This window comes from Siphateles boraxobius, unplaced genomic scaffold, assembly GCF_051911475.1.
Source record: "Siphateles boraxobius isolate OS27281-9 unplaced genomic scaffold, OSU_SipBor_1 2, whole genome shotgun sequence".
Classification (NCBI taxonomy): Eukaryota; Metazoa; Chordata; class Actinopteri; order Cypriniformes; family Leuciscidae; genus Siphateles; species Siphateles boraxobius.
The window spans coordinates 10,165,001-10,179,478 of NW_027508810.1; the positions used below are offsets into that span (position 1 = coordinate 10,165,001).

The window sequence follows — 14,478 nt, forward strand, 5'->3', positions numbered from 1 at the left end:
AACAATGAGGCCATTGAAATGTCGAATTCATATTTCAAGAATAAAAACTAAGAATAAAAAAAAAATACTTTCTATTGATGGTTTCCAAAAAAGGGGCATTTTACATTAGATTTTAAAAATATATTTCTTGTTTTACTACTTTAATGGCATACATATTGTCTGTGACGGGGTGGTACAAGAAAGACTCCCTTGCCTGAATAAAAAGGATAATATTATTAAGGATTCTGTGCCTGAGGTGGGAAAATATGTTTTTTTGAGGATTAATATATCTTTAAATTTGTACGTTTTTAAAGAATACAAGTTTGTTCAAATTGCAAAGTGGAAATGGCACCCGTTTTGCACCCGGTCCTGTAGAAATGGCACCGGGTCCTGTAGAATGACTCAGACGCATATATGATGCAATAGAGTTAAGCAGATTATTTAGCTAAACTAACACATTAAAACAAGACGAAGCCATCAGCTAATATGACATTAAAAGGTTAACATAGTATAAAAACCTGTAATATTGAGTTAATACATATAAAAACACAAACAAACACATTCTCACATGTGAAAGGTTATCCCATTTCTTCAGCAATTTAAATCTCGGCAGTTTCAAACCAGACGCAACGTGGCATTATGGATTCTTACTGTGAGTGAAGACACGCTGACTGTTCCGAGATGGCGGGCGCGTCGACGTGTCTGGAACGGTCGAATGTGGCTTCTACGTATACATATCTACGGCCTGACAATATATTTATTTATTCTGTGGTTTGGGTTCAGTCCAGCAATGTTTAGTGAAGCTCAAAATCTAGCAGGAAGGTTGCTAGTTGATGTCTTTTTTTGCTAGTTGAACTACTCTTTAACCTGTTGCTAAAAAAGGAAGTGGATTTTCCTGATCCCTTAATTTGATTATCCTCAAAGCTTTTTACTTCACATTCAGCCCTCCATTTCCTGCCAGTCATACACACAAGACAGTGCTTCAGTTCATCTGTAGTGCATTATACAGTACATTATGACTTTTAAATATTGACAGGTGAATTGATTTCTTTATTTTTTGCCACTAAAATGGCTTTTCTTTTGGTCTTATGTCTCACAAGGTAAGTTAACGGATTAAGCAAAGTATACTTACTTTAAATTAGTTTACTTTAATGCTTTATTTAATTTAAGGTCTAAATTCACTGAAAGGACTAATCGAGATGGGTGTTTTATTTCCGTTTAGTGTTGCAAATGTAATAGGTAAGCAAAAGATAAATTCAGAAAACATAACGCGGATCCTAGATGGACTTCTTGAGGGTTATGACAATCGACTGAGGCCAGGATCTGGAGGTAAGCATAGGCCTCACGGCATTGAAATAATGTAATATTAAGATTTTCTATACTATGACGTTTGCTACATTATGTATTTCAAAGAACTTTGTAATAATATTATGACTGAGTCACATTTTTTGTATGTGTGTGTAACATATGATTAACTTTACAGTCTCTGTAACTGAGGTCAAAACAGACATATTTGTTACAAGTTTTGGACCAGTATCTGATGTTAATATGGTAAGAAAATACAGCCTTAACTTTATTGTATTTTTTTTATTTATGTACAAATTCCACATCACTGGCAAAACTTAGTTATAGTGCTTCCGGTCCTGTGGCAAAAGTAGATAATAAGCTGAACTTAGTCTCTCGTGGTGCAAATGTCTGTTCATACTAATATCGGTATGTCAAGCATCCTCCATATGCTTAGAGAAATAAGAATTCATATTAAGAATTCATATTGGTTGTAATGAAATCAGAACAGGATTCACAGAAATAAATTGTTCTCTCTCTCAGGAGTACACAATGGATATGTTTTTCCGCCAAATGTGGGTTGATGAGAGGTTAGCCTTTCAGGGGCCCATTGAAATACTGCCTTTAAACAACCGCATGGTGGACAAGATCTGGACACCTGACACATTTTTTCGCAATGCAAGGAGATCACACGCACACAACACGACGACTCCTAACAAGCTGTTCCGGATCATGCAAAATGGAACAGTCTTTTACACCATGAGGTAAAACTTAGTACTGAATAACACTTGATCGGAAACCCTTTTCCCCTTTAAACAACACAAACGTTAATGATGTTCCTTTGCTGCGCATTTAAGATCTTATATCATTTGGGTCACCTAATAAATACCTGTTTTCTCTATATTTAAGGCTAACTGTAAGTGCAGAATGTCCAATGGTGTTGAAGGACTTTCCTATGGATGGGCACACATGTCCTCTCCTGTTTGGAAGCTGTAAGATATATCTGTCCAATCAATCCATCCATCCATCCATCCATCCATCCATCCATCCATCCATCCATCCATCCATCCATCCATCAATCAATCAATCAATCAATCAATCAAACCCCATCCAATCAATCAATCAATCAATCAATCAATCAATCAATCAATCAATCAATCCATAGCCATACATCTATCCGCAGCCATCCATCCATCCATCCACAGCCATCCATCCATCCATCCATCCATCCATCCATCCACAGCCATCCATCCATCCATCCGCAGCAATCCATCCATCCATCCATCCACAGCCATCCATCCATCCATCCGCAGCAATCCATCCATCCATCCATCCATCCCCAGCCACCCATCCATCCATCCGCAGCAATCCATCCATCCATCCATCCATCCACAGCCATCCATCCATCCATCCGCAGCAATCCATCCATCCATCCATCCACAGCCATCCATCCATCCATCCACACCCATCCATCCATCCATCCGCAGCAATCCATCCATCCATCCACAGCCATCCATCCATCCATCCCCAGCCATCCATCCATCCATCCGCAGCAATCCATCTATACGCAGCCATCCATCCATCCATCCACAGCCATCCATCTATACGCAGCCATCCATCCATCCACAGCCATCCATCTATACGCAGCCATCCATCCATCCATCCATCCATCCATCCACCTACCATTTTTCAATTTTATACCTTCAGATGCTTACACCAATCGTGAAATTGTCTACACATGGAGGAAGGGTCTTCAGGCATCTGTAGATTTTCCTCCAGAATCATCAAGTCTACTTCAGTATGATCTTTTGGGCCAGACCTTGTTCAGTGAAACATATAAATTCAGTACAGGTATGTTTTTAGTTATTGCTCCGTTTTCTCAGAATATTACAGATGTAGCATGTCAAATGTCTTGTACTAAGGCGAATGACTTATCTAATTGTGTGTGTTAAGAGCTACAAGTCAGGCTGATCCCCGGGCAGCTTTCCCTCTGAGAGGCAATCTAAGATGCTTAACTGATCAGGCCTAATTCATGATGTCTGTCTTTAAAAATAAATGCATGTCCAGGGGATAATCAGGGGCTCAGTAATGATAAATTTATGGGCAGGCAAAAGGCAGGGACCACCTGCTACGTACCCATCATATCTGTGGAAATGGATCAGGCACCGAAAAAGAAGGGATTGTGCCCCTAAAGCTTACCTCTCGTCTTTTGACTGTCTTTTCTTGTAATTAAGGACAGAAATTAAGAGTAAAAAGCTAAAATTCTCTCTAAATGTTTTGGAAACTGGCCAAATGGCCCTGATCACAGTATCATATTGATGTGTAGGCTACAGGCTGCATAATTCGTCTTCTTAAATGTCCTCCTCTAATCTCTTGGCACCATCTAGGTCTGTATTCTGTCCAGGTTGTCCATTTCTATCTTCAGAGAAAGCTTGGCTACCATCTTATCCAAACGTACATCCCTTTGATTATGGTGGTTGTCCTGTCACAAGTCGCATTCTGGATCAACAAGGAGTCTGTTCCGGCTCGAACAGTGGCTGGTACGAGTTTTTCTTTTTTAAATGTGCATATTTCTTTGAGTATTATAAAGACAATGAACATCTACACTGAACACCAAGTCTCTTATGCTCAGCAAGGCTGCATTTATTTGATAAAAAAATACAGTAAAACAATATTGTGAAATGGCATTACAATAAAAATCTATTTTAATATATTTTAAAATGTAATTTATTCCTGTGTTGGTAAACCGGAATTTTTATTCCTGTGATGGTAAAGCTGAATTTTCATCATCATAACTCAGTCTTCAGTGTCACATGATACTTCAGAAATCATTCTAATATGATGATTTGATGCTCAAGAGACATGTATTATGTTGAATACAATTGTGCTAGTTAAATTTTTTCAGGATCTTTTGATGAATTGAAAGTTAAAAATAACAGCATTTATCTAAAATATACATGTTTTGTTACATTATAAATGTTTTACTGTCACTTTTGCGCCAATTAATGCACCCTTGCTGAATAAAACAATTACACTCTTAAAAAGTTAAGTTCTAAAACTTACCAACCCAAACTTTTGAACAGTGTGATGCATGTCATATTCTAGTTTCAATATGAAATGCAAAGTGAGGCTTTAACATTGTGACCCTACCAGTTATGAAATAGAAAATTTAACAACAAAAATATTTAGTTTCATATCAATTGCAATGTTTTCCATTAGCTGCTAGCCCTCCATCCCAGTAAAAATCACCAGTCACTACATGCTATCCATATTTATTCTATGGAATAACATACTACTATTACTGTTGCTGCAATACATAGTATGCATACTTTGCTAAGTATGCAGTTTTTCTGTATACATGCAATAACAGCATGATGAATTACAAAATGTGCTGTATTATAGAGTACACTGCAAAACAGCACAATGTGCTTAACTTGACCTTTTATTTTTAGAATGACGAATGAACTGGAAGTAATACCAGCCTCAGTTTTTATGTCTTGACTCATTATTTGATCAAACTGCCAAATGTTGCATTTTTACAAAAAGGGAATTAAAATAGCAAAATAGTTTTTATTTCCAGAATGATGACCCTGAATTAAAAATGTAATATGAACAGCCCAAATGACAGATATAGTACCGTCACATGACAATAATATAGTATACTATCCTTTAAACATTTATTATGGAATATATGTTCATTATAAATTTACTGTAAGAATGTTATGTGCGTTTCTAATTTTCATTACTTCCAAATATTTCTATTTACCTTTAATTTATATTTATTTCATTTTTTGTTGTTTAGTTGCCACAGCAACATTTCTAATCTTCATAGTTTTTTTTAAATCAAATATTTATATTTTATTTAAGCTTTATTTCTGTTAACAAAAACGCTTATTATACTATGATTTTTAATAGTTTTAGTGTACAATTTGTACACTTGTATTCATTACGAACATAGCCTTAGTTTTCACGTCCCTCATGGGAATGTGACTTGATTTCTGATGGCCAGTATTTTTTTTTTTTTTGTGGTGAGAAACTACATTACCCCTAATGCGGGGAGCAACTCCCTCTCCCATAGATGCCTCATTAGTGTCTGTTTCTCAGAGCAGCAGACAAGACGAAGGCGTTAGCTAACACAACATTACCTCATACCCTTATGACTGGCTGTTTCTATGGGCTGCTATACGTAAGCCGTCTGCCATATTGGAATGGTCAAAGCCAGTCCATGAACATTCGAGAGCAAGTTGATTGTGCGTTTGCAACCATAGTTAGACGCATATATGATAGGCTATCTACATCTGCAATAGACTTCAGCAGATGATTTTGTTAAACTAACACAATACAACAAGATGAAGGCGTCAACTAACACGGCATTAAAAAGGTACCATAGTAAAAGTAAAAACATTAAAAAGTACCACAGTTAAAACCTGTAATATTGATTGGTACATAGAAAAACACAAACCAACACATTCTCACATGTGAAAGATTATCACATTTCTTCAGGAATTTAAATGTCGGCGGTTTCACAACCAGAAGCTACGCAATGTTGTGGCATCATTGATTCATACTGTGAGTGACGACACGCCGACCATTCCTAGATGTCTGTAGCGGTCGAATGTGTAATCTACGTATACATATCAATGCCATGAAGCAGTTGGCATAGTTACGTGTACCTATGCCCTCTGCTTTTGTTTCATGTTCTCACTGTTTCTTGCTTTTTTTCTCATATTTGCATGTAATATCTGTACTTGTGAGCATAGCGTATTCATATAGTCCCTTCTGACCTTCAGGAATCACCACTGTGCTCACCATGACTACTTTAAGCATCAGTGCCCGCTCCTCACTACCCAAAGTCTCCTACGCCACCGCCATGGACTGGTTCATCGCCGTCTGCTTTGCCTTCGTGGCTTCGGCCCTCGTTGAGTTTGCCGCCGTCAACTACTTTGCCACCCTCGAGGTCAACAGGGAAAAACGCAAGCTCTCCAAGGGCTCCATTCTGGAGTCCATAGCCCAGGGCAGCGACGATGATGAGGAGACGGTAACTATCTCCTGTGAGCCTCACTTAGGCAGAGCCAGAGCGTAATTAACACTGTACTCTGGTCGAAAACCACAGCTGACGGAGCTCCTGGTTATGTAATATGCACAACACGAGCGCTGCTCTTCACAAACCAGTGAACTGTGTCACTGTTATTGTGATGCTAAACGAGTGTCGCTGCAGCTGCATACATGCGCCTCCCAAAGGGATGGTTAAATACCTCTAAAGACATATTTAGCACGCATAACTAATCATTGCACATGGCCTGACCTTTAATGTGTCCACTGCTGTGTTAAGAAGCGACTTTGTTCAGGCGTTCAGTCTTCCGTGAGGAGTCATTTACCTGCTCTGTGCAGCTCTCGCGGCCACGTGTGAATTGTAGTTCTTATCTGTTGTGCTGAGTTAGATATGGTAATTCAACAGGCGTGCAGCGTCTCCCGGGACTGCTCTCACACGGGGAGCTCATGGTTGGTGTTTTAAAAATAGCCCCCCGTATTAAAACTGCGAGCCATGACTCCTATAATCTCTCACCTGTGCTGTGAATCCGTTTGCTCCAGTTCTCTCTCTGGCTTAGACTGTAAGAGGAAAGAAATAGGACCACATTAAGTGCCAGCATGAAGGGTGTAGTTTAACATCTTACACTAAAATATATTACCAGCTGACCGATATTTTGGCAAGGCAATTATTAAGCAGATATTTGGCTATTTAGGTCATTTGGCACATTAGCAGGAGTCAAACCAAGCAGCTCTCTTTTGGCCGATGTGGCGAATTCGCGTGAAAAACCTGAACCTGTTATGAAATCTGTGTTCGGAGATCTTTCGCCCCTAACGACAATGTCATGATTGTGTGGATTTCTATTGAAATGACTGGGTTTCAAGCAATGGTCAATTTCACCACACTGTAAAAAACTAAATTCTGTGAAATTTTTGGTAAAAAAGCAGCAGATGTGTTGCCAGAATTTTACTATAAGAAATATTGTAGCTACATTATAGGTTTTAAGGATTTAGCTTAAATGTACAGTAAAATACTGGATCAAAAATACTGTAATTAAAGGGATAGTTCACTCAAAAATGAAAATTAGCCCATGGTTTACTCACCCTCAAGTCACCCTAGGTGTATATTACTTTCTTCTTTCAGACGAATACAATCATATATATATATATATATATATAAATCTCCTGGCTCTTTCAAGCTTTATAATGGCAGTTAATGGCTGTTTCTCTTTTGAAGTCCATAAAAGTGCATCTATCCATCATAAAAGTGCTAATAAAGGCCTTTTGAAGCGATGCGTTTGTGTACGTAAAATATCCATATTTAAATCTTTATGAAGTAAAATAACTAGCTTCCGGCCTAAGGGACTTAAATGTAAAGCGCAACTTATGCGAGTAATGGGACGTACTGCTGATATTTCCGCTACGCCATGACACACTAGGCTACTTCTGACGTCACAAGTTGCGTAAGTTGTGCATTAGGTAGACTGCGTTTGGCCGGTAGCTAGAGTTTTACTTTGTAACGTGTTAAATATGGATATTTTTCTTACACAAACGCATCGCTTCGCTTCAGAAGGCCTTCATTAAACCCCGGAGCCGTGTGGAGCACTTTTATGATGGATGGATGCACTTTTATGGACTTAAAAATGTCCATTCACTGCCATTATAAAGCTTGGAAGAGCCAGGAGATTTTTTTTTTTTTTTATATAACTCTGACTGTATTCGTCTGAAAGAAGAATGTCATATACACCTTGACTTGAGGGTGAGTAAATCATGGGCTAATTTTCATTTTTGGGTGAACTATCCCTTTAAAGCTCATCATTTCTACAAACTGAGATAAATCGTAAATAACAGAAGATGTAACATAGATCTTATGTACATAATTGATAGCCAAAAAAATAAGAAAAAACGGTTGAAAGAAGTCTGGGAATGTCGATTTACAGTTTTTCCACAGTAAATTAAAAGATGATTTTTTTTCTGTTTCACTTAAAAAAATGCAGTATTTTATTATTACAGTATTTTATTGTTAGATTTATCCCAGTATATAGTAAGAGATATTTACTGTTATCCAATCAACAGTTTTTCTTTAGTCTTTTACCTTTAAAAAATTGGAATATCTTTTAACACTACCCCTAGTTCCTCAGTTCAGTGAAATATGCCCATTTTCTGAGTAAATCAGAGTGAATTTTGAGTAATTATGATGAAGTTCATTTGTCTTTATTTAAAGCTGTTGTATGAATAACACTTGAATGGTACCCTTAAATCCTGAACTTTTTCTGGCAGACTGACAATTTTGATAAAGCCTGTGAAAAACAATCTCATAGACTTACATTAAAGGGCAACAAGAGCTTGTTGTTGGGTTGTTTTGACATGGTTCAGTATTTATGCACATAGTAACCACACAAAGCCGCTCCAGCAGCGACGAATTTTGTAACAATCCTCAATCGAACAAATCTGAAAATCAAGTTAATTTTGCATGTTCGTTTGGTCCCCCAGTGTTGCAGATATTACACATAGCAGATTTAAATTGTAGGCAATATCATTAAACTGTATCACATCATATAATACTATAATGTAATATGTACTATAATACAATATTAATTGATTACCTTTTATGACATCTGTCCATCACACTTTAAGATAGTTTTTTAATCAGTTGCCTAAATGCTGGTTCAGACTGTTATATTTCTCTTATATCAGGTAAGCTTGTTTTGTGTCATTCACAGTTTCTTGACCTATTTTTTTCTTTCGTCGTAGCCTCAGTCTGATGGCTACAGTCGTAGAAGACACTCTGTGTCTGAAGCGCCCATCACTCGCATTCCCATCTTCCTTCAGGGCTCAGCTGTCCCACCCAACATAATGCTGGCAGGCACCAGTACCATAGACGAGTATGCCCGCATCCTATTTCCTCTGGCCTTTGGGATCTTCAACCTCATCTACTGGTACATCTACCTCAGCAAGGACACCTTGGAAAAGCCCAGGTCTGTGCTCACACCACTATAGTTCTTAGTGTCTTCTTATAATTTATGTGGTATTTCTCTCAGCAATAAAGGAGGAAATCACTAATCAATTGGTTCTTTTAGACAGCAATGACATTAAAGGTGCATTAACAAAATGTCAGAATCACAGTGATTTATGATATTTCTGAAAAAAGTGTTCACGTCCTCGTAGTGAATATTGAAGGAATATTAATATTACAGCGTCCAGTCCGGCGCCTCATAGCTCTGCTCCGCGCTGAACACATTTTTTTATACAAACATCTCCGCGACTTATTGATAGTCGCGCGACACAACGAATCGATAATGAAATTCGTTGCCAACTATTTTAATAATCGATTTTAATCGATTAGTTGTTGCAGCCCTAGATAAAATAAAAATAAAGCGAAAATGATAAATGAACAACAAGGAAGAACAAAAAATTTATATACAGTACGAGTATACAAGCAAAAGTTTGTTGTTAGTTGCCAGCAGCACAAACTCAAAACCATGTCACTCACGTATGGAGAAGAAACAAAGCAACCTTCCCGCTTTATGTCTCTCGAGCTCTGGAAATATTTTCTAATGTTAACGTGGATCCTAAAGCTCTTGCCTGATCATAGCCCTTCTTTTTCCAGTGATATTCCTCTGAGCTTTTCTCTTTTGTAATGTCTCTCAGCCATCTCTCTTTCTACAGTCTTTCTTCAAATCTCCCTCTTGCTCACTCTCTCTCCTCCCCCATCCATCATGAGTGTATACGCCCCCTACTGCTGATTGGCTACAAGTGTGTTGTGATCCACTTTCAACAGCGTTTCTCAGAAATTGCATACTGCACCTTTAAAGTCACCATGAAATCAAAACTGACAAGTCTTTTTTCTTTAATGGAATATTGCAGTGTTTATTATAAATCATTTATCTGTGCACTTCATTTATATATTTTTTATTTATATTCATTATTATAATTGAATTCATATGCCCTCGTAAAATCTTTAATCAAAAACAGCAAGTTCCCCTCTTCTTCGTATTAGGACAATAATCCTTTTATTGCAGCAGCCTGTCAATCACATGAGATCGCAACAATTAGCAAATGTCAACGATTCAATCAATTCCCGATGGACAAAATCAAGTCAAGTCCTATTTTTTTCTCATTTGATAAACCATTTCACTTGGATCACAATAGGGAAGAAACACTATTGTAATTTCCACTTTATGCAGACTTTAATAAGCGAAATAATCTTGTGTATTAAAGAGTTAGTTCACCCAAAATGGAAAATTCTGTCATTAATTACTCAATTCGTTCCAAACCCATAAGATTTTCATTCATCTTCAGAACACAAATGAAGATCTTTTGAATGAAATCTGAGAGATTTCTGTTCCTGCATTGACAGCTACGCAACTACCACTTTCAAGCTTTTCAAGGTAGTAAATACATTATTAAAGTAAACCATGTGACTCCACTGGCTTGACCTCAATTCTATGAAGTGAAAACAAAAAAAACATAATTTACCACTTTCTTTACAAAACATGCATCATGGTGCTCTCGTAAACGAGTGTTGAAGATTAATATTTTGTAAATAAAGTGTTAAATTATGTATTCTTTTGTGAAAACAAAGCACTAGAATTGCTTCATAAAATTGAGGTTAAACCACTGGAGTCACTTTTTCTTTTAATAATGTCTTTACCTTTCTGGGGCTTGAAAGTGGTAGTTGCGTAGCTGTCAATGGAGGGACAGAAATCTCACAAATTTCATCAAAAATATCTTCATTTATTTTCAGAATATGAACGAAAGTTTTACGGGTTTAGAACGTCATGAGGGTGAGTAATTCATGACAGAATTTACATTTTTGGGTGAACTATCCCTTTAAGTATATTAAAAAGGTTTATGCATTATGAAAGTTACTTGTTGTATTGTAGTTTTGTCTACTGATAACAAATGACAGATTTATTTTGTAATTCCAAATTTAATAAATAGCTCCGAATAGAATATCCGGGTTGTCATCTAGTAATTGCGGTAATTAAAGCATGATGTGAACGCAGCCTAAATTAATAGCAACTGGAAAATTTTCACTAACTGACTGACTAGGAAAAGACTAACTTGTCTAACATATGTCTCTTTTTTTCTCTGAAAATTGTAGGACAAACCCATGAGACAAAAGGTATAATATATAAAGCACTCCATTAAGTCTCAAGATCTTAAAAAAAATGCAAAAGCATTTTGATTATAGGATTATTACAAGATATGTATAGGCCTCTTATAAGGACAAATGGTAAATGGACTGCATTTATATAGCGGTTTCACAGACCCAATGGCCACCAAAGCGCTTTACATATTGCCTCACATTCACCCATTCACTCACTCACTCATACACCGACGGCGGTGTCAGCCATGCAAGGCGCCATCCAGCTCGTCGGGAGCAGCTGGGGTTAGGTGTCTTGCTCATGGACACCTCGACACTTGGTCAGGTGGAACCGGAGATCGAACCACCAACCTTTCGGTTTGTAGACAACCTACATGAACCACTGAGCCACTGCCGCCCCCAAGGAGTTGTTTATTTTTCCTGTGGTTTTCATATTTATATCTGCTCTGTAGCTCATCCTCTCATGCCAGTTACACAGAATGCTGTAGATGTGTTTTGCAGTAAACTATGATGGCACACGGTTTTCCACTGGATCGTTTAGCAAGGCTGTAAATACATGAATAATTTCTGAACCTAAAACAGCCGCAGGACTTGAGCAGGTGAAAACAGGAGAGATGATGTTCCTTCTGTGACCCTGTTCCTGCGGTTGTTGAGGTTAGAGCCCTATCCAAGATATATCACTTAGGGCCAACTCTTTAAAAAAAAAGATCCTCTGCTAGATTTTTTTTTCTCCACCAAATGCATGAATCATCTGATATGTTCAAAGGGACCATGAAGCAAACGTCACATTTAATCCCAAATTCCCTCAGTGCCGAAGGCATGAGATTTACCGAATCAAGTAAATCAACACATCCACTCAAAATAGTCACTTATCAAACTCAAAAGCTAAAGTTTCATTATTTGTTTCCTGAGGGGAGCTAAAGGCAGTCATTCGAGGCCTTTGCAATGTACTGCTTGAAATATAAGACGCAATAATGTATGTCTTAAAATGGCATCGAGCCATCGCTCTGCGCATTACCACCCCGATTTCACACGGAAAAAAATGATTTTCATCAAACATTAATCATTGACGTCAGGATACAGGGAATGAAAGCGCGTGTGAGGCTGTGAACGCTTGTATGCCACGTTCTCATCTCTGCTGATCTTGTATTTGTCTTTTGTTGTGTTTTATCTCCACAGGGAGATCGAGTGAGTTTCTCCTGAGAAGCACAAGACATATTCAGCAGAAAGATTGTGTCCTCGGCTTTACGGTGTGCTTTCCTCTGGACCTCTCTTTCTCCGTCTCTCACTTTCGTCATCTAACAACTTCATCCCTGATAGAGCACGCGCCTGTCTGACACTATTTGACAAGCATTTGATCCTGTTCCTTTCGCATTTTATCACCTATATATACTTTCCACTCCACTTGCTTTTATATTCACAGCCGAGGGCCACGGCGTTATACTACACTGCAAACCCTCCTCTGGTTCTGCTCTAGTTCTTCTCTAGTTCTGCTCTTCTGCATGTGTGTGTGTAGTGCATGTGTGTGTGTAGCACACTATGGAGTTGATGACATAATCTGCAGCTCTAAGTGGTGATGCAACATTGAACCAATGCTTTCAGTGGCCTGCCCTCTACAGAGACGCGGCTCGCACTACACTAGATCAAAAGCAGTGGGTTTATACTGACAGCTTCAAAGATTTCGCCTTGAAAATAAAGGAGAAAAAGTGTATCCATAGAACTGAACTTTTACCAACACCATTCACACGCATACGTTTTCAGAAGCGTATGATCTACTGAAGATGCATGCTCCTTTGAGGTCATTGAGGTCCGCTGACCAACTACTCTTATCTGTTCCTAGAACACGACTTAAAAATAGGGGAGATCGAGCATTTTCAGTCGTGGCACCGAGACTTTGGAATGATCTGCCTATGCGTATCAGAGTAGCTCCCAGCCTTGACATTTTTAAATCACAACTTAAAACTCACTATTATTCATTGGCTTTTAAACCAGCCTGAGAGTTAATTAATGCATTTTATATATTCTTTAGTTTGTCACTTGTTTAACTGTGCTTTGTGCTCATGTTATGTGTTTATAATTTGTCTGAAATTATGTTCAGCACTTTGGCTAACCTCGGTTGTTTTAAATGTGCTTTACAAATAAAATTGTATTGTATTGTATTGTATGGTGATTCTCTTGACGCGGTGGCACTGTAATAGAGGGATAAAGTAAATCTCAGAGTGGGGGGTGGATGTTTAATATGCATTCTCGGCTCGCGGTTTATTTGATGTTCTCTGATGTTTCCTTGTGCATCTAGTTCTCGGCTCTCTCTGTTGGGAGAACACATGCATATGCCCAGGAATGCATGATGATATCTGCTGCTGATGTACTCATGAATTCAGACAACTCATAATATAATTATGCTTAACATTATAAATGGCTTTTAAAACTCATTTGGAGAAGACAATGTGGCACTGAAGAATAAACATGCAAGTGCTAATGTAAATCCCAAGAATTAAGTACATTCATTTACTGAATTATACTTGCATTATGTACTTGCATAATGTGTATTTGTATAAACGTAATTTGTAATTAGGATTTTTTTCTTGATATATGTTTATTTGTCTGATGGTCAACTCGTGCAATCTACTAAACATTAAAAAAAATCATGTTTAAAGATGATTATTTTCGCAGTTCCATTTAATGGAACTCTAATCGCACAGAAGTACACATTTCATCTGTAAAGACCTTATTTTTGTCTGGTTTTTAGTTCATGTCTATAACACTGTAAAATATGATTTTTTTTCAAAGTTTAAATAAAGATTTTGAAAGTATCATTTCACTCTTTCTACTTAGAAATTTCCCGTTGAATTCAATGTGTTACTCGCCATTTCTTTGTAAATAATTGTCAAAATTTACCAGCAATTTCACAGTAAAAAAAAAAATTCAACCACATTTTTTCAGTGTAGCTTTGTGGTCATCTATATACGTCAAAGTAGTAAACTACAGAAACTTCACAAAATAACCTTTTACCAAATCTAGGCCTGGTTTCACAGACAGGGCTTAGAATAAACCAGGATTATGCATTTGTTCTATTA

General features: G+C 37.6%; 1 protein-coding gene across 2 annotated transcripts; it reads left to right on the plus strand.

The window, feature by feature from the left end:
• The first annotated feature begins 1,245 nt into the window (after window positions 1-1,245).
• gabra6a (gamma-aminobutyric acid type A receptor subunit alpha6a) lies at window positions 1,246-13,116 on the plus strand. 2 transcript variants are annotated; one of them, XM_077235865.1, is made up of 9 exons: window positions 1,246-1,308; window positions 1,463-1,530; window positions 1,807-2,027; window positions 2,173-2,255; window positions 2,971-3,114; window positions 3,651-3,803; window positions 6,054-6,301; window positions 9,046-9,273; window positions 12,609-13,116. In XM_077235865.1, exons 2-9 carry the CDS (start codon window positions 1,528-1,530, stop codon window positions 12,876-12,878), a joined length of 1,350 nt encoding a protein of 449 aa, XP_077091980.1. In that variant the 5' UTR covers window positions 1,246-1,308; window positions 1,463-1,527; the 3' UTR covers window positions 12,879-13,116. The 2 variants fall into 2 exon arrangements, with proteins under 2 accessions (XP_077091980.1, XP_077091981.1); XM_077235866.1 differs by lacking the exon at window positions 12,609-13,116 and adding an exon at window positions 12,581-12,607 and having other exon boundaries at window positions 9,046-9,269.
• Window positions 13,117-14,478: the final 1,362 nt, after the last annotated feature.

What these genes read in the sequence shown, in the direction of transcription:
- gabra6a (XM_077235865.1), top strand. An exon ending in AACATATAAATTCAGTACAG is followed by an intron (nt 3,115 to 3,650) that starts GTATGTTTTTAG and finishes GGCACCATCTAG; the next exon opens with GTCTGTATTCTGTCCAGGTT. An exon ending in CCTTGGAAAAGCCCAGGTCT is followed by an intron (nt 9,274 to 12,608) that starts GTGCTCACACCA and finishes TCTCCTGAGAAG; the next exon opens with CACAAGACATATTCAGCAGA.